This window comes from Parambassis ranga, chromosome 13, assembly GCF_900634625.1.
Source record: "Parambassis ranga chromosome 13, fParRan2.1, whole genome shotgun sequence".
Lineage (NCBI taxonomy): Eukaryota > Metazoa > Chordata > Actinopteri > Ambassidae > Parambassis > Parambassis ranga.
Window position 1 is genome coordinate 465580 of NC_041033.1, and position 19006 is coordinate 484585.

Consider the following 19006-nt stretch of genomic DNA (forward strand, 5'->3'; position numbering starts at 1 on the left):
TACATCATATAAAGCTGAAATGACAGAAGCACATTTCAAAAGGCATGGGTTAATAGAGCAGAGGCTGTTTGTTTACAGCTTTCTGACCATTTCAGCCATGTCAAGCAGGAGTAACAAATATGAAGTTCACTGAATGAAACATCGCAGTCTTGGGTTGGACTGTGGATCGGACAGGAAGATTTAGTGCTTTTTGCAGTGAGCAGTCTTATTTTCTTTGCACAAACACTGAAAGATTATTTTATTCAAAGACTTTCTTACTCTCCATAGGAATCCTAGAGCATACATCAGAATATATACACACTAGTCCACATTGATAAACCTCCTTTATACTTGCATTAGTCAGATACTGTAATTTTTCAATTTGAATTACATTTTTGTGTGCTCACATAAAAGAATGTTAATAACTGAAGTTAAAGAACTTGTGTGTGCTACTGTACGTGACTGAGGTTTACCCCTTCACACAACAAGAGGCATGTTCTCTAAATCCCTGGGAACCTCCACACTGGAGTCCCTGTAATTGTAGCTCTGCATCTGACTGGCCTTCTCTTCAACCATTGCTGCAGCCTCTTCCTTGTGGCCCGTCTGGCCCTCCTCCATTGCGTCCTTTATTTCAGCCTGCCTGTCTTCCTCCATCATGTTGTCTCCTCTCACCTCCTCTAACATGACGCTGGCATCACACGGCCCAATCAGTCCTCCAATCTCTGCTTGGTCTGTGCTCCAGTAGTCTGTACCACTCACCAAATCCATGTTCTGTCTGGATCTGCTTCGGGTGACATACATACGGCGTTGGAGGTGGCAGACCTGGCAAGCCAACACTGCTGTGGTCAGCAGTAAGCAGATAATCAGTCCCCCTGCTGAGCCTATAGCAATCAGTCCCATTTCAGTGTCAATCAGGCAGTCGGCACGTGTGCCATTGATGATGTCGGTGTGGTCAGTTGTAGTGAGGCTGGGCTCCACAGTGTAGGTAGGGCTACCACTTGGGATTTTAAATGAATCTGTTGGGGCGGGTGAAAGTTGTTGGTCTGCATCAGTGTAACAGAACAGCAGCAGGCTGATCGAGAGGAACAGCCAGAGAGTTCTTGTCCCTTCCATTGTGCTCTGAAATAATAAAAAATGAATTAGAGCTTGTTGTTTAGAACACTAAAATCTCTAAATAAAATGTCTGTTGTGATAGAGATAGAGAATGTGATAGAGAAATCTGCATGCTTTAGTAATACATACCAGTATTATCTTATAGCGGTCGGGACACTGGCTGCCTAGAGACACTTGAGATGCTCTGACGCCACTTCCTGACTCGTTCTCTGGGTCCTTTTCTGGTCTGGTTGTTTCAGGTCCTCTGGTTTGCCTCCACAGAGACTAAAGAGCTGTTATTAAAAAAAAGAGACAAAGAAGAATGGTTTCTCAGAAATAACACATTTTATATTTACACTACCGTTCAAAAGTTTGGGGTCACCAGGCCAGTTTTACAGCTTCTCTGATCAGCATGACAGTTCAGCTGTGCTAACATCATTTCACAGGAGTTTTCTAATCATCAATGAGCCTCTTTAACACAATTAGCTAACACAATGTACCATTAGAACACAGGAGTGATGGCCTCTGTATACCTTTGTGTATATTCCATTAAAAATCAGCCTTTTCTAACTAGAATACTCATTTACCACATTAACAATGCCTGGACTGTCTGTCTGATTACTTTAATGTTGTCTTCATTAAATATATATATATATATTTTGAGCTGAAGTGATATAAAAGTCCCCTCACTTGACACATGAATTTGTTTGACCCTATCTGAATTTCTTCATCTCTCTCTTTAGGTTCAAAACAGGCCAGATCAACGGTGACCTGCTCATCTACCACGTCCTCCTCACCCTCAAACCATACTACGCCAAGCCTTATGAGATTGTTGTAGACTTAACGCACGTTGGACCCAGCAATCGCTTTAAGACTGACTTCCTCTCCAAGTGGTTTGTGGTCTTTCCGGGCTTTGCCTATGAGAATGTAGCAGCTGTTTATGTATACAACTGCAACACTTGGGTGAGGGAGTATACCAAGTACCATGAGCGACTTCTTACAGGCCTGAAGGGCAGCAAGCGGCTCCAGTTCATTGATTCTCCAGCCAAGCTGGCTGAGCACATTGACCCGGACCAACAGAAGCTGCCTGCAGCCACGCTGACACTGGAGGAAGACCTCAAAGTGTTCCACAATGCCCTCAAGCTTGCTCACAAAGACACTAAGGTCTCAATAAAGGTGAGGTTACACTAAAGCGTGCTACACACTCTGCTCAACAAAGAAGAAGAGCATCACTGACTAAAACATGTTTTCTTGATGATCTCAGGTGGGATCAACAGCAGTTCAGGTGACCTCAGCTGAGCGGACCCGTGTCCTCGGCCAGCCCGTCTTCCTCAACGATGTCTACTATGCCTCCGAGATTGAGGAGATTTGCCTGGTGGATGAGAGTCAGTTCACCCTCACCATGGCTAATCAGGGCACACCACTCACTTTCATGCATCAAGAGTGTGATGCCATTGTTCAGTCCATCATTCATATTCGCACACGCTGGGAGTTGTCGCAGCCTGACTCAATCCCACAGCACACCAAGATCCGACCAAAAGACGTCCCTGGCACTTTGCTCAACATTGCTCTGCTGAACCTGGGCAGCTCTGATCCCAGCCTCAGGTCAGTATGCAGACCAGCTATTTGAAATGGCACATCAAAGTACAGTAAAGAAATTTAGACCAGGCACGTATTGTCAGTGTAACAACACCCGCTGTTGATACACTTCCATTTTAGTCAATGAGAGGATACACACCAGCCGCGTAACAGCGTGTATCAAAAAACGTAGCTCTGTACTGCTCCACGAGAGATACGCACCAGTTCTGTTTTTGAGTGTCGTGCCCCAGACGTGTCAATTTAGACCAACCACATCGAGCAGGCGGGAAGTCAGCCACCAAACCACTGAGAGTCTCTTTGAGACAAAATAAAACGCTGTGAGACTGAATTCTTGCTGATGTAACATCGCAACCAGCAGAGAAACAAAGCCACAGCCACGTGGAGAGATTGATTTTAGAAGTAGAGAAACAGCTTTTTATATGATATAACATACTTTACAAGGAAAAGGCAGGGAGAGAAGCAGCAACTGTTTTCAGAGCGGAAGGTGAGAAGCTGTGGTGATGGAGTAAACAGAGGTGTCAGTAACATGCTCTGTAACCCAGCCTGATACATGTAGAGAGGACAGTAACCATCAGCTTGTTGTTTCACGGCTGGTGTAAATCCGGAGCAACACCCATGTTGCACTTTTTTATTTAGCAAACTGAAACAGACTAAAGTGAATGTTTTAGGATGTAAAAACACATGAAATAATTTGACAGCAAGTCTGTTAAGGAACAGATGGTCTAAGCAGCAGTCATTTTCTGTCCTCTCCATCTGTGTCTTATGGTCTACTTCTCTGCCCCACCCATTTACGAGACTAGGGATGGAAGAAGTCAACACGATCTTATATTCTGGGCACTTTGGTTTTAATTACAAAACTAAATATTAGTTAGCATAAGGAAATATTATCTTATTATTATATTATCTATCTTGGATATATATACTATAAAATACATATGTCCAGAAAACACTAAGATATTTTTGAGACATTCTATGCCCTTTTTTCAATCTTCAATTAAGCTTTACTTCATTTTAAAGGAGCTACAATTTCCAAATCTATTAAGTGAATATGACAACTGGTAATGAAAAATCTGCCAGAGCCTTACACCTCTGATTTATTATTCATTCTACATCAAGGTCTGCAGCTTACAATCTGCTCTGCGCTCTGACCTGCACCTTCAACCTAAAGATAGAAGGCCAGCTACTTGAGACGTCCGGCCTCTGCATCCCAGCCAACAACACCCTCTTTATAGTCTCCATCAGCAAAACCCTGGCGGCCAACGAGCCCCATCTGACTCTAGAGTTCTTGGAGGAGTGCATCTCGGGCTTCAGCAAGTCGAGTAAGTCAGCTCAACACAGCTGCCAAATCCATACAGATCACTGTAAAATGTGAATACAAATATTGCAGTTATGTAACTTTTGATGTTGAGGTTGTTGATCAGGTTCCATAGTAGGTACAAAATGTGATTGTTGTCATGTTGTAGGTATTGAGCTGAAGCATCTCTGCCTGGAGTATATGACGCCCTGGCTGCTCAACCTGGTTCGCTTCTGTAAACACAATGACGATGCCAAGCGGCAGCGTGTCACTGCCATTCTGGATAAACTCATCACCATGACAATCAATGAAAAACAGATGTATCCTTCTATCCAGGCTAAGATCTGGGGCAGCCTGGGCCAGGTGAGTGGACCTCCCCAGCACATGGATAAGAGCACATGTGTAGAGAAACTGTGGCCACTGACATTCTCCCTGTGTCCTCAGATAACAGACCTGCTGGATGTAGTACTGGACAGTTTTATAAAGACCAGTGCTACAGGAGGCCTGGGCTCTATCAAAGCAGAGGTCATGGCTGATACTGCAGTAGCTCTGGCTTCAGGGAATGTTAAACTGGTCTCCAACAAGGTGAGACTTCCCACATCCTCAGAGCAATGCAGGACATATGTGACCTTGTGTTTTTTTCCCCCATTATTTTGGTCACTAAGTGGGCGGTGAGCAAACCTACTGATAATGTCAACATCTCAAAGCTTTTTGGAATGATGAATATATATATATATATATATGAAATCTTTTAACACTGTGCATCTCCCTACACACTCAACAGGAACACATCATACACACACCAGTAAGCCTGTTAACTACAGCTACACTGTCATTCACTATGACTGTATTATGTACAATTGTGTATGTGACTGATGTGATGTGATTTGAGCCAGCAAAGGTTCTGCCAGTGTTGTTGAATCACCGTAGGTGTCAGAATATTTCCATGGAAAGGCTAGAAGTTTGTTATTGAGGTGTCCAGAAAAGATCTGACAAAATATACCTGACTTAAAGCAGTTTTGTGGGGAAAACTGTGAAGAAGTTTGACAGGCTTGCATGACTACAGACAAAAAGCTATGTATTATAGCAATTTGTAATTATAATGTTGGAGTTGGTGGACTGTTTTTTAGCATGTTAGTTTGTGGCCTCCCAAATGTCTGAGGCTGCATTTTCATGGGCGGAGGGTTAGTAACTTTAACAACAGTGTAAGTTGTAGGTTGCAAAAACACGTTAACTGTAAATGTTGTCTTTTCTTGTTTTATTTCAGACAGGGATGTCAACAGACATGACTGACATAAGCAGGTTGTACAAGTGTGAGGGTGTAAAGGCAGTTTAACTTTACGGTGCACCCAAATTTGTTTTAGTTTTCCTTTTTAATTTTCTACTTTAAATTCCAAACAGGTTTTCAAGGCTTTACACAACAATCTAACAACATGCTTTTAATCTTGAAAGCCTTTTTCTAGTTACTTACTTTGAAGACAAAGCTGATATTATCACAGCGATATTATTGCCATTAGTTTTTCAGGCACCACAGAGAATTACTGTATGGAACTTAGTCTGGTACAGATGTAAGAAATGGACATATGTAATAATTACTTACATAGCAATGGAAGAAATAACTCCAGAATCACTTGTGACTTAGAGAGGCCAAAAAGACAAACCCATCCACTCACTATCCATCATCTGTGTGCTCTGGATCCAAATTCAGCCTGCTACTCAGATAAACAAACACAACATACACAGGCAGATACAATAGAAAAGCCAGGCCCTGGCTCCTATTATGGCAGACACCAGTACTGCACTGAATGGGGCCTTTGTGAGGACTGTGGACTAAGAAAGGCCAGTTAGTGTTTAAGTTGTAGTGCTGATCCCTTCAGAGATGTAGAGTTGCTTTACCAAGTGTTGTGGTGGATTTAAAAATATCACATTAACAGGTGTGCTTGGCTATGGGAGTGTACATAACTGTTTATACTGGCGTTATCCTCAGGGTGACTGTCTGATGTCATGGCAGGACAGCCTACCGAGCACAATAGAGCCTTGTCTGTTGCTCTTGACCTTTCTGTCACCCACGAGTTGAATACATTCTGTTTTCTAACTGGCTACATCCACAGCCATATTGTCATATGTATCAGCTCCCTATCCTAGAGATGTGTGTAACATGTACACCATGGTGACTGCATAGTGGAGTTTCCAGCAGCTATTTACCAGCTCAGTGGTAGATACAAATTCCAACCATGTTTGTATGGTTTGGAAGGAGAAGGCTGCCAATTGATTGTGTGTCATATGTGAGGTAAAGGTCATTTGATGTAACTTCATTTTCAAATAGTAAACACGAAATCTGCATCCCACAATAATTGAAACAATACCACTACAACACCTGTTAACTGTGAGGCTAACACAGGCTGGGCTTAGATTACCCAGTGAATTTCATCCACTGGAAATAGTAACAACAGCAAAAAATGTAGGGAACACTACACTGATCAGCACAGCTTACCATGTATTTGTGACCTGTCTCTCAGCCTGTTAAGAGGGAGAGGAGCAGATATCAAGCCATATAATATAATTTTCTCACTGGGTTAAGATCCTGTTATGCATCTAACAAAGTAAACACCCACCAACATTAGATTCTTAGGGACAATGTTTTGGTAGAAAATATGCTGATATCAGTACGTCATCCAATAGTCTAATTATATAATGTCAAACAATACTGACATTTTATACCTGGCTAACTAAGTGAAACTATATTTGATTTTTGTTTAGTATAAACTGTAAAAGATGTGAAATGTAATTTTACTCCCCAGCTGCTGTTAGCGCTGCCCTAAAAACAGACATTTGTTTGTTGTTAACTGTGTGCTAATGCCAATATCTTGTTAATATAGTTCACCCTTACTGCCAAAGTAAGCCATAAGTTATGGTTACTTTACATTATTGTGGCACAAGTGTGAATAGATCAGGATCATCACTTTGAGACCTCTACTTCTTGTTTTTCAGGTTATTGGTCGGATGTGTAAGATTATCGACAAGACATGCTTGTCACCCACGCCCACACTGGAGCAGCATCTAATGTGGGACGACATTGCCATCTTGGCACGCTACATGCTCATGCTGTCTTTCAATAACTCTCTGGATGTGGCGGCGCACCTGCCGTACCTGTTTCATGTGGTAACCCTGCTGGTAGCCACTGGGCCGCTGTCCCTGAGGGCCTCCACCCACGGTTTGGTTATCAACATTATCCACTCCCTCTGCACATGCTCGCAGCTCAACTTTAGTGGTGGGGATTTATATTGAGTTCACATACCGAACATAAATACGCATCTTGTGTCTTGTGTAAGCTGCTGACTGTTGTTGTGTTGTATGATTTCAGAGGAGACAAAGCAGGTCCTGAGACTGAGCCTCACTGAGTTTTCCCTGCCTAAGTTCTACCTGCTTTTCGGCATCAGTAAGGTCAAGTCAGCTGCTGTCATCGCTTTCCGCTCCAGCTACAGAGACCGCTCCTTCTCACCAGGCTCCTACGAGAGGGAGACTTTTGCCCTGTCATCCCTTGAGACTGTCACTGAGGCCTTGCTGGAAATAATGGAGGTCAGCAGAGAAATTCAGGATAAATAAATGTCTCTGTCCTGCAAAGAAAAAGCTGTGGCATGACGCTTCTTATTAATGCTAGAACCAACACTTGATGTGCTGTTCTGTCTGTTTTCTAGGCTTGTATGAGGGACATCCCATCCTGCAAGTGGTTAGACCAGTGGACAGAGCTTGCACAGAAGTATGATGTCCTCAGTCCTGTTTTAATGTATTAATGACAATAATAATGCTGTGCATTCCTTGAACATGTTTGTCTCTGTAAATTCCAGGTTTGCATTCCAGTACAACCCATCTCTGCAGCCCAGAGCACTCGTGGTCTTTGGCTGTATTAGTAAGAGGGTGACCCACGGCCAGATCAAGCAGATCATCCGAATCCTCAGCAAGGCCAGCCCTTTGCTCAGCATAGACAGGGTATGAGCACACAGCCACTCTTTGCTGAATGTTGCACCAAAGCTGATGTAGCACACATGCACATTTATGTATGTAGCTTTACTTATTCATAGTTAACATTTCACGTTTCCTTTTTTTGCATGCACTTCTCAAATTGCCTATTTTGTTAAAATATTTTATTTTTAATATACCGTAACATTTTCATGGCATTCAGAACAGCCTAGTGAGTTTCATTGTACAGGGAAACCTGTTTCTTTACTGTGCAAATGATGTGCATACATGCTTTGAATCTCTTGACTCTACACACAGATTTTAGCCAAGTGTTTGAAATCTGGACAGTTTTTTTTCACCAACATTATTTTGAAATAAAATTTGGAATTAACCTGCACAAAAACTGATTGAATACATTCTCTTCCTGACTTTGTCTCCTTATTTCTTTCTCCCATCGTCACAGGGTCTGGAGAGCTGCTTAAAGGGGCCAGACAACTACAACAGCCAAGTATTAATAGAGGCCACAGTCATCGCTCTGACCAAGCTGCAGCCTCTGCTTAGCAAGGTATAAAACCACTGAAGAGTCACATCCAGCTGCAGCTGGTTTAGTTTTATTACTGCTCAGTATTGTCTAATGCTATCAGATTTTTTTTAGCTTTGGGATAGAAGAACAATCTGTGTCTGACAAATATTGTATTGCTTAAGTTTCCAAGTACTTTTGCAACTTCGTTAGTCAGAGTTGCGTACACAGGCACTCTGTGGTTTGGACGTGTCATATTCAGTTAGCACAAACCTTCCTTCATGTCCTGACTCAAGACTTATCCCTCCTGTGTGTGTTTGCAGGAGTCTCCCATGCACAAAGCTCTGTTCTGGGTGGCAGTGGCTGTGCTGCAGCTGGACGAAGTAAACCTGTACTCTGCTGGAACTGCTCTGCTAGAGCAAAACCTCCACACTCTGGACTCCATGCGCATCTTCAATGACAAGGTAACCTCATTGCCATGTCTATGAACAAAACTTTTTGTGATGCGTGAGTCCAGTTGAAATATCTTAAAAAAACCATTTCAGAGAACTTGATTTAGAACCAGACAAGCACCTGGATCAAGTTGTATAGCTTTAAGGACGGCAAGTATGCATTACAGAAACACTGACTCGATTAATAATGTCCCTGCAGAGTCCAGAGGAAGTGTTCATGGAGATCAGGCGTCCTTTAGAATGGCATTGTAAGCAGATGGATCACTTTGTAGGCCTTAACTTCAGCGCTAACTTCAACTTTGCACTCGTGGGCCACCTACTCAAAGGTAAGGCAATGTGTGTGCATTTTAAAGGTTTTAAATGACCACTACAGGGTTTGAAGTGCAGTCCCAAAACATTACTGTTCAGATATGACCAAATATCTGAACCAAAAATAAAAACCACCAAATTTTACATGTCTCAATTAACAAATCTTCAAAAAGAAAGCATTTACATGAACAGAAAAGTCTTCATCGTGTAGTAACAGCAGTCACATGACAACAAATCATAGGTTAACTGTAGAATCTGCAGATCAAAGCAGAGTACAGTAAACGTTTGTTAAGGCTGTATGAATGCATAGTAGTTTGCAAAATAGTCTACAGCATATGGGGCTCCCCATCTTCCATATAGGTGCAGGACTAACGGAAAATGTGAGAGCAGGTTTTTGAGGATTACAGTGAAAGGAAGGTCTTGTGTTTCCTGGCTTTTTGTTTCCGCTTTAGTGCGGACTGTGACAGTCTCTGGATCAGTGTCTATCTTTGTGGCTGCAGGATACAGACACCCGTCACCCACCACAGTAGCCCGGACAGTGAGAATCCTGCACACGCTGCTGGCACTCATCAGCAAGCATCTGAAATGTGACAAGTTTGAGGTCAATACTCAAAGCGTAGCATATCTGGCTGGTATGTATCACAGGATTACACCACACATGAAATCTGTGTAATTGACAGAGATTCCCTTCATTATATAAATATTATACTGCTGGAATTGACTGACATATAACCACATCTCAGCCTTGCTCATTATGATCTTTGCTACCTTCCTGCACTGCACAGCTCTGCTCACAGTTTCTGAGGAGGTACGAAGTCGTTGCAGCCTCAAACACAGGAAGTCGCTACTGATTTCTGACCTGTCCATGGACCCTGTTCCCATGGACACCTACTCAAGTCACACCACTGACCCCACATGCAGGTAAGTGAACAGGGGAACATGGCCACAGCAGGCGGATTGATCAGACTTTTTAACACAAAATTTGTTACTTGAATTTGTAAGAATAGTGTAAATGAAGAGTCCTGTGACGGTCATGTGTCTCTTCCTCTGTGAGGTGCATGGACCAGAGTTCAGACATTTTCCTGTGTGGATTATTGGTTTCTTTTTTGAGTGTGTTTGATTTGTCCTCTTTAGTAAGTGAGATGAGTCTGAGTGAGTCAGATAGGCACTGTAACTGGCATAAGTTTGCCTTGGTTGCTTTCTTGCCCACATGTGTTCCTCTGTTGCTTGTGCAAACACATTAATATGAATTGGTCTTTTATCGTGGTCAGCTAAAACACAGACAACCAACCAAACTCAAACAACAACCAACAGACTCGTTTTTGAATCAGTTGCTGTCGGCTACACGTTAATCTCAGTTGCTCTTACAATTAATTGCAGAAGTATACACAAAGGCATACACATGCATAAGTGTCACATGTTCAGTCAAGCACAAGGGAGTTTGCCAGGAAAGCATGGTTGTGTATCCGAAAGATACCATTAGTGTGTCTAAGTTTGAGTGATATAGATGGACAAATTCCCATGTTATGTCATGGTGCAGTGTATGTTGAGGTTTGGGGTTTGAAGCCAACGTTTGCCTGTTGTCTCAGAACTCTGCAAGAGACCCAGCCTTGGACGTCCCCTCAGGTTTCAGAGCGCTACCTTTCAGCCCATCCCTACCCCACCATGGGCCAAATCAGCCCACGAACACGCAAGTCCATGAGCCTGGACATGGGCCAACCCTCACAGGCCAACACCAAGAAGCTCCTGGGTATGACTTCATACCAGTTCTGTACATTAGAACCCTGATCTGGGCTGTGAAATCTGCAGATGTGAATGTGTGTGTTTTGTGTGTGTTGGCCAGGCACCAGGAAGAGCTTTGACTATCTTCTATCAGACTCCAAAGCACCAAAGAGACCAGAGATGGAGTCGGGTATGACCACCCCTCCTAAAATGAGACGTGTAGCAGAGAATGACTACGAGATAGGTGAGATGAAGGAACAACACTGACACGCCCTTTTCCTGTGGTTTGTTTGTCGAGATATTGAGTCCCTCCATGTTTTCAATGCAGAAACGCAGAGAATCGGAAACTCCCACCTCCGTAAGGTGTCTGTGTCAGAATCCAACGTTCTCCTGGATGAGGAGGTGTTGACTGACCCAAAGATCCAGGCTTTGCTGCTCACTGTGCTGGTGAGAGAACATGCCATGGCACACAGCTGTAAATGCTGACTTACAGTACTGTTATTCCATGGCTTGATCACTTATTTCTGTTTACACCTGATTTTCAGGCCACTCAGGTCAAGTATAGCACGGATGACTTTGACCAGCGGATTCTGTACGAGTACTTGGCTGAAGCTAGTGTTGTCTTCCCAAAGGTTTTTCCAGTTGTGTAAGTAATGCCACTTATGTTTTCTTACAATGTTTGAAGACCTCTAGTTTAATGCTAAGGTTGTTAAACACAAAGAGACATGTTGACAATTGGTTTGATTGTCACTGTCAAATTAAAAAATATGGTGCAAAATCCTATTAAAGTAATGAGATGTCATTTCTTGAAAAAAGCCACAGTACAAAACATCAGCCTGTGCTCATACGAATCAACAGTACATGTTACTTGATGTCTCCTCCTCTTCAGCCACAACCTGCTGGACTCCAAGATCAACACTGTCCTGTCCATGTGTCAGGACACCAACCTCCTAAACCCCGTTCATGGCATCGTCCAGAGTGTGGTTTACCATGAGGAGTCACCTCCCCAGTACCAGCCCTCCTACTTACAGAGTAATGCACCCTGACATTTTCCAGTTTATTTTCAGATTTATTTTCAGAATTGTAAGGCACACGTAGTGGTTCAACAGCCTGGTTTCTATCAAAATGTAAAGTGAATGTTTTTAAAAGTTTGTTAAAAAAATAAGGCACTTCTCTCTCAACAGGTTGGAGCATAAAAGTAGGTCTTATTTAAAAGACAGTGGTATAGGCAACATATCAGAAGAGAAGATAAGATTAAACTTTAGCAATCCCGAAGGAAATTCTTGTGCCAGAGGTATCAAGTTACAAGTAAAAGAGTATAAGTGTCACTAAAATCACAGCACAATATGTTGCATGGATACAAATATAGACCAGTGGAGGGAATGACAGTGATGCCTGACATGATTATCTAGCTCCTCTCCTACAGAAAGGGGAGGAGTTATACAGTCTGATGGCCTCTGGCAGGAAGGAGCTCCTGTGGCGTTCTGTGCTGCTCCTCAGTAGTCTCAGTCTACCGCTGAATGTGCTCCTGTAGATGACTGTAATGAAAAGCAGAAGTTGAGGTTACAAAACGGATACAAACCAAGTCAGCTTGTCAGAGAAATAGAATAGATATTAGCTTCAACGAAGTAGCCACCCCACTAGGTCAATCTTCTACTTCTAATACGTGACTGAATGTTTTCAGTCTTCCCATTTTGTCACCAATATCCTTGTATAAATCAAAAAAGACCTCAGCTGAGCATAAACACTTTTTTTGGCAATTTTTTGAATCTCACTTTTTGTTGGAATATTTCAAAATCCACGTAAAACCTGGGTGATGGAAACCCAGCAGATGAAGAATGTTTTTAAAGGGGTTCATCGGGCTAAAGCTGGATGTCCTCTGAGTCGGTGACAGTTAAATGAACTGAACAGGAATGCAGTTGTGAGCTTCTGTCTTCCAGGTCTTCACCGCTCCTCTCCTCTTCCTCATTTCACAGGTTTTGGCTTTAATGGACTGTGGAGATTTGCTGGACCCTTCTCTAAGGTATGAATTATGTTTCCTCCTGTCATTTTCATTTTCTCCTCGCCAGCCTTGGCTGCCACCTTGCAGGAGGAATTCAGCTTGCTAAGCAATTATTTGACACTTCTGCAACCACCCTGCCAATTAATGCGGTGATATATGATGCATTGGACCTTTATGAACACACACAAACACATATTTATTTATATACACATGTACAGCAGTAGTGTTATTTTTAGTGAAGTTTTCAGTTAGTACTTTATCACGCAGCTCTGGAGATTGTTTTCTCTTGGTCCAAGGACATAGGTATATGTGCAGTCTTCAAGTTAAACCCACATTAAGTTTCTCCACATATTCACTGTATGCAGGCACCCCCTTAGGATCAGCTGTGGGTATTAAATGTCATACATAAAAGTGTCACAAAGCATTTAACTACGAGCATGTCCGAGTACCACACACATATTATCAGTATTAAATAAGTAGAATAGGAGGATAAGTAAACATAAAATGTTTGCAGTGGTTTTAAAAGTAAAGGCAATCGTTAAACAATTCTCTAACCATTTTCATTGACCTGCTTACCCTGCAGCAAACCCAGATCCCAGACTATGCAGAGCTGATCGTCAAGTTCTTGGAGGCGTTGATTGATAGCTATCTGCCAGCAGCTGATGAGGAACGAGGGGAGGAGCAGCTGAGGACGCCCACCTCCCCATACCCACCCACCAGCCAGAGCCAGCTGAGCATCACTGCCAACCTCAACCTGTCCAACTCCATGACCTCACTGGCAACCTCCCAGCACTCACCAGGTCTCTGTCACACACAGTCACTCTGGGTCCACTGTCCTTCTCCTCCATTTAACCTGTCAAAGTCTGCAGAAGGGCCGCACTAGAACAAAGTGCCATGGAGCCCTCTGCTGAAATGTATTGTTAAGTATCAGATGTCTTGAACAAGTTTGCCCATCAGCCAAACACTTGCTGCATTTTTGTCACATGACTGCTGCAAGTGTCATCATGGCTTTGTAGTTATGCTGAGAAAACAGAACAAAGCTGTTTTGTGCAAATAAGTAGCAGTGGTGCTATTTTCCAGCTGAACCATATTATATTCAGTACATCATATGTGATGCATTCAAGGACTGTTGGTTAGTTCAAATGTGCCATAGAATAACATCTGAGTCAACTGGTGTGTGGACCGCTAGCCTTACCTTCAGCTTCCTGGTGGACATATAAGACATGGTCATGTGACATGTCATGTGAACTTGTACACATGTAAGTGCCGTTGACTGTAATGTCACTGTGTAAGGATGGTGTTGACCTCTGCACTTATGATTGTGCCCTCACTCTTGTCTGACAATTTGATGCAGGACAAACTGGATGGTTTACAGCAGTGTGTTGTCCTCCCTGTGGTCCTCCAGGTGTGGATAAGGAGAACGTCCAGCTGTCTCCCAGCTCTGCTCTGTCCAGCGGAGGGCGCACTCGCCACGGTTCAGCCAGTCAGGTCCAGAAGCAGCGCAGTGCCGGCAGCTTCAAGAGGCCCAGCATAAAGAAGATTGTCTGATTGGCTGGAGAACACGGCCCCCACACCCACCCTCCACCTCCTTATCTCATCCCCTTTCCTGGCCTGCCAGGCCTCATGCTGTGCTCCACATTTTCACCTTATTTCTTCCTGGTTCTTCACGGTTGTTGTTATGGCAGAACTGGGGTTTTTGAGTTTCACGCCGAAGAGGAGTCTTTGCAAAGGCAAACTTGAATTCTGCTGCTTGAGATTAAATTCATTTCAGATGGTGTGGGAGAACCTTCTGTGAATGTGTGTTTCACAGATGGGCACTGTTCAGCAGCAGTGAGGGAGGTCACACTTCAAACTGCAAAGTACCTCTGGGTGCAGACTGTGACATATTAACACAGGGAGCATCCAGACCTCTGCAGCACATCTCTAGTGACTACACTCCGGTGTTAGTGAGATGGACTAAATGAGTGCGGCAGAAGGGGTGAGACAGGACCATCACTCTGGACCTGTTTGGACATCTCCCAGTCCTGTACATATTTTACATACACCGGCTATGTAAACCTAGTCCTTAGTGCTGATTTAGATGTTGACGTTTTCTCCATGGTGTGCCTTTGTCAGAATTTTTCAATGTGTAAAATTTGTCAAACCTTGCTGGGGACAAAAACAGGTACTAATTATGGAGGCAAGCCGTCCATATCACCATGTCACGACCTGCCTCCAGTAATCGTCAAATATACAATCATCTATATACTCTGTTGCCTGGAAGTATTTATCCTGTTCAACTATAGTGCTACACAAACCTTTTTTTCTCTTCACACATGACTCCTTTTCAAATACTTTCACATGAAGATTGCAAAACACTAGGGGAAATGCAACCGTGTAAATAACTTCAGGCTCTTTTTTCTGTGTGTGTCTGTTATTTTTAGTATGAACTGTGTTTTAAACAGCAGAGCATTTTAATTTGTTTACACAGTGACAAGGAAATTTGTGTAATAGGCAATAATCCTCAACTCTCCAACTCCTTTGTCAACCACTGATTTTATTTACACCCACAGGGATAAGCTCAGTGCAATATATTATAACAAAGAGGTCTAACTCTGTATGTGGACATGAGTGATGGATGATCATCTGGATAAAAAAAGAGGCAGCAGACAGATTCATCCACACAGTTGTTTGTCCGAGTTGAAGTTTTGAAGCAGACTGTTAGGGCTTCATGTTATTCTGTATGTAAATTTGGTACATAAGGTAATCCAGAGAATCACACAAACATGTGCTGCCATAGTGTTGCTACTCCAGGCCAGCCTGCTGGGGACCTGTATTGGCATCACATGTTGAACTTTTTTCTGGCTTCACCATTGCTATACATCAGTCATTATCTGGTAATTGCTATCGTGCCAGCTGGCTACATATTGATTGCTTAGCTTGGTGTGAAGGCCCAGCATAAAATAAGACCTTGATAGTACATCTTCCAGAGAATTTCTATACAAAGAAACTTTCTGAAGATGGTACAAAATAAATGAAGTTATGTTTTCCAAATAAGAGGGATATAGTTCAATTTTTATTTCTGGCCATACCGCTTTTCAGAATCAGAACTACTTTCTTATGTTTATTATTAATTAAACCCAGCAGGAAGTTGCTTGGCCGGAGTCGAACCTGAGCTGGCAGATGTGTGTTTGTTTAAATGCAGTTGTGAATCATTATTTTAACATTTGTCACTCCTGTTTATTATGGACTATGTTGTGAGTGCAATTTCAGTAGTCTAGCATTTAGAGAAAAATGTTTTATAGGCCAAACCCAGGCAGTGTCAGTGGGGACTTGATGATAATTATAATTCAGTTTATTACTGATGCAGCTGTGTGGCTTCAGACCATCAGAACACATGTGGGAGCTTTGTTGTCGTTTCTGCTCTTTGACTGCACATCATATGGAGTCAGGGCTTCTATAGCATTCTGCAGTCTCTGATACATCTGTCTATAAATATATAAGATAGGCCATTATCAGCTGATCATTTAGGCAAGCCAATGTATTGTTGGCCATGCTCTTATCTGCACTGCTTCTCAACACATACATATGAATATGTAACTCAATGATAAAGGTACATGTGTGTTTGTCAGTCTAAAACAGTGTCTGTACGTTTTGACACCAAAGAACACTAGGTCTAATGTTACACTGCTCATTACATGTGGTCACTCTACTTGTACTAATAAGTGTCAAAATAATTCCATTGTTATTAGATTTTTTTATTATTATTATTGGAAGTGCAGGGTAGACCCTGTTTTGTTTTGGAGGTGGTCACCTGGTTTGTAGTGAAGGTGTAGGATGAGGCTGCCTCCGTCCACAGCTCAGCTTAGGCTGCTCCCTCCAAATGCTTCAACCTTGCCTTAACATCTATGCATGAGAAGAGTTGAGTATTGTTGTATACCTTGTCTAAGCAGCATCTCCACACGTCTGCTACTCAGTCTAGCATCTTTGGCATCACTGTATGGCTACATGAATCAGTACAGCTTTGTGTTTCTTGTGTTGTGTCTGAGGGGACATGTTGTTTTCTATTGTATCTGCTTTAGAAGATGAACAATTCCACCACTGACTGCTGGAACAGATTTGCTCAAATTTAGTTTATCATTGCCAAACAGTCACTAAATTGTTCTGTGCAGCAGAAAGTTGTATGACAAAAAGTATTGTGTGAATATACATGAAGGCCTGATGCTGACAGTGTTTCCATTGGAGGTTATTATAGTTTGAGAGGAATCAATAGAGCAAGACAGGTTTGGGCTGTACACCCCCGACCATACCATGCATATGGTCAAAAACTCCTGTGTCACCTCAAAAGTGTGTTTTTCTACGGTTCAATAGTATACCTACGGATTTTACCTGGAAAAAACATGTAATGTGTCATTCTTTCTTTTTATTCCCATCACATGCTCCAAAGTCTCTTACAGTCTGGGCTTAACTGGTTCATGAAACATTAGCCCTCCATGTAAATAAGTCTTATCCCCTCACATGTTGTAACAAACAGCAGCCATGTGATGGGAAGGTGTTTAAGTCTCTGCTCACACCTCTAAAAGCTACACTCCCTGATTTAAACACGTCCACATACTTAGTGAGGGTAACGAGAAACAACCAGAAACTATCTGAAGGTGAGCTTTATTTCAGCAGGTTGCCGTGGTTTCCAGGTTTAGTTTGTGTAAATGAAATTAAGTATCCATAACCTCCAACAAGTGGTTGACTTGCACTAATTTAAAACAGTCATGGGTTTGTATGATGAAAAACCTCCAAATGTGGCATGTTTTTTTGTTTGTTTGTTTTTTTGTTATGCAAAATCTAATGTCTGTAGAGTATTAGTCTGAGTTTTGTTTTTAAAGCATTATGTGTGACAATTGTAAATACTTTGTGTACAATTTGAGATGGTATATTTACTACACTGTATATACATGTGATATTGTATCATTTTGTTTTTGTAAAGCAGTTAGTTTCTGTATAATAACATACAAATTGAACTATTCCAGTGTTAGTAATAAAATGTTTTGCTCTCCACAGAGTCGAAGTCTATGTGTGAGTGTTGAATTGTTGGATGTCGTTCTGGTGGCCATGCAATAGATTATTGACCTGTCCCGGTGGTACACTGCACCCACTGACAGCAGAAGTAGCCTCCGGGGGAGACCCCGGGGAAGACCCAGGATACGGTGGAGAGACTATGGAGGAAGTGGCCGGTGAGATGGAGGTCTGGGCGTCCCTGCTTAGATTGCTGCCTCCTGCAACCCGGCCCCAGATAAGCGGTTGAAAATGGATGGATGGATGGAAAATCCTGAAAACATTTTTTCTTTAACTAGAATGGCAGTTCCTGAAAAAATTGCTAGTGTGATTGCGAAAAGCTGCTTGCCACTCACCACTGCAGCACATTAAATGCACTGCATATAAAGCATTAAACCGCTACAGCACACTAAGCAACTGAATACCAGAAGCACAAGCATATCACAAAGCATGAGGCAGTACAGAAACTGTAACGCTGTTATATAATATTGTGGCACTACAGCACCAAAGTTTTACTAGGCGAAGCCTAGGAACTAGGAATTATAGGAGAAGCATGTCACCAAGGCTGCCTGCCATGTCTCACTTCTGAAGCCTGTTCAATTCAAGAGATTTCATTTAAAAGTGAATAACACATAACAAGTGACACACCAACAGTATGTTAACATACTTATCTCCTTTTAATGCCTCACATTTTGACAGCAGAATCATGTTTCCAGCCTGTAGCATATGTGAGTATCTTGTGTTGTACATATTTGTCACTATAGTGCCCCCTAGAGGCAAAACCCCATGAAAATTGACACATGTAATCCTGTTCTATCCTTACATAAATGACCCAAATTTGGAGGGAATCATTTAATTATTCATGAAAACAAAGAGCATAAACTCAGTCAGGGATGCCGTCAAGCTGAAGAAGGAGTGTGTTGTGGAGGCAAAAACTCGGGTGTGGAAGGAGTTTGGAGAGGCCATGGAGAAGGACTATTGGCAGGCTCAAAGAGATTCTGGCAAACTGTTCAAAGCCTCAGAAAGTTATTCACCCAAATAACTGGAAA

At 42.4% G+C, this 19006-nt stretch overlaps 1 protein-coding gene and 1 long non-coding RNA gene across 7 annotated transcripts in view; one reads left to right on the top strand and one right to left on the bottom strand.

Moving 5' to 3' along the window:
- Positions 1–17964, top strand: part of nf1a (neurofibromin 1a) — a 57762-nt gene extending 39798 nt beyond the window's left edge. For 3 of the 6 annotated variants that reach the window (XM_028420610.1, XM_028420615.1, XM_028420612.1), the window contains 22 exons: positions 1815–2247; positions 2336–2676; positions 3787–3989; positions 4134–4327; positions 4409–4549; positions 6956–7235; positions 7329–7543; positions 7663–7724; positions 7813–7954; positions 8388–8489; positions 8768–8908; positions 9096–9222; positions 9706–9837; positions 9991–10126; positions 10795–10955; positions 11049–11171; positions 11256–11374; positions 11473–11573; positions 11817–11959; positions 12904–12950; positions 13513–13729; positions 14284–17964. In XM_028420610.1, the coding sequence (XP_028276411.1) occupies positions 1815–2247; positions 2336–2676; positions 3787–3989; positions 4134–4327; positions 4409–4549; positions 6956–7235; positions 7329–7543; positions 7663–7724; positions 7813–7954; positions 8388–8489; positions 8768–8908; positions 9096–9222; positions 9706–9837; positions 9991–10126; positions 10795–10955; positions 11049–11171; positions 11256–11374; positions 11473–11573; positions 11817–11959; positions 12904–12950; positions 13513–13729; positions 14284–14477 (3754 nt within the window). In that variant the 3' untranslated portion in view covers positions 14478–17964. The remainder of the gene's footprint in view (positions 1–1814; positions 2248–2335; positions 2677–3786; positions 3990–4133; positions 4328–4408; positions 4550–6955; positions 7236–7328; positions 7544–7662; positions 7725–7812; positions 7955–8387; positions 8490–8767; positions 8909–9095; positions 9223–9705; positions 9838–9990; positions 10127–10794; positions 10956–11048; positions 11172–11255; positions 11375–11472; positions 11574–11816; positions 11960–12903; positions 12951–13512; positions 13730–14283) is intronic. The other 3 variants (XM_028420613.1, XM_028420614.1, XM_028420616.1) reach the window with 2 other exon arrangements.
- LOC114445515 (uncharacterized) lies at positions 54–5699 on the bottom strand. The gene is made up of 3 exons (XR_003671658.1): positions 5565–5699; positions 1222–1364; positions 54–1098 (listed from the first exon to the last, which is right to left on the bottom strand). It is a non-coding gene; the product is annotated as an uncharacterized LOC114445515 (long non-coding RNA).
- Positions 17965–19006: the final 1042 nt, after the last annotated feature.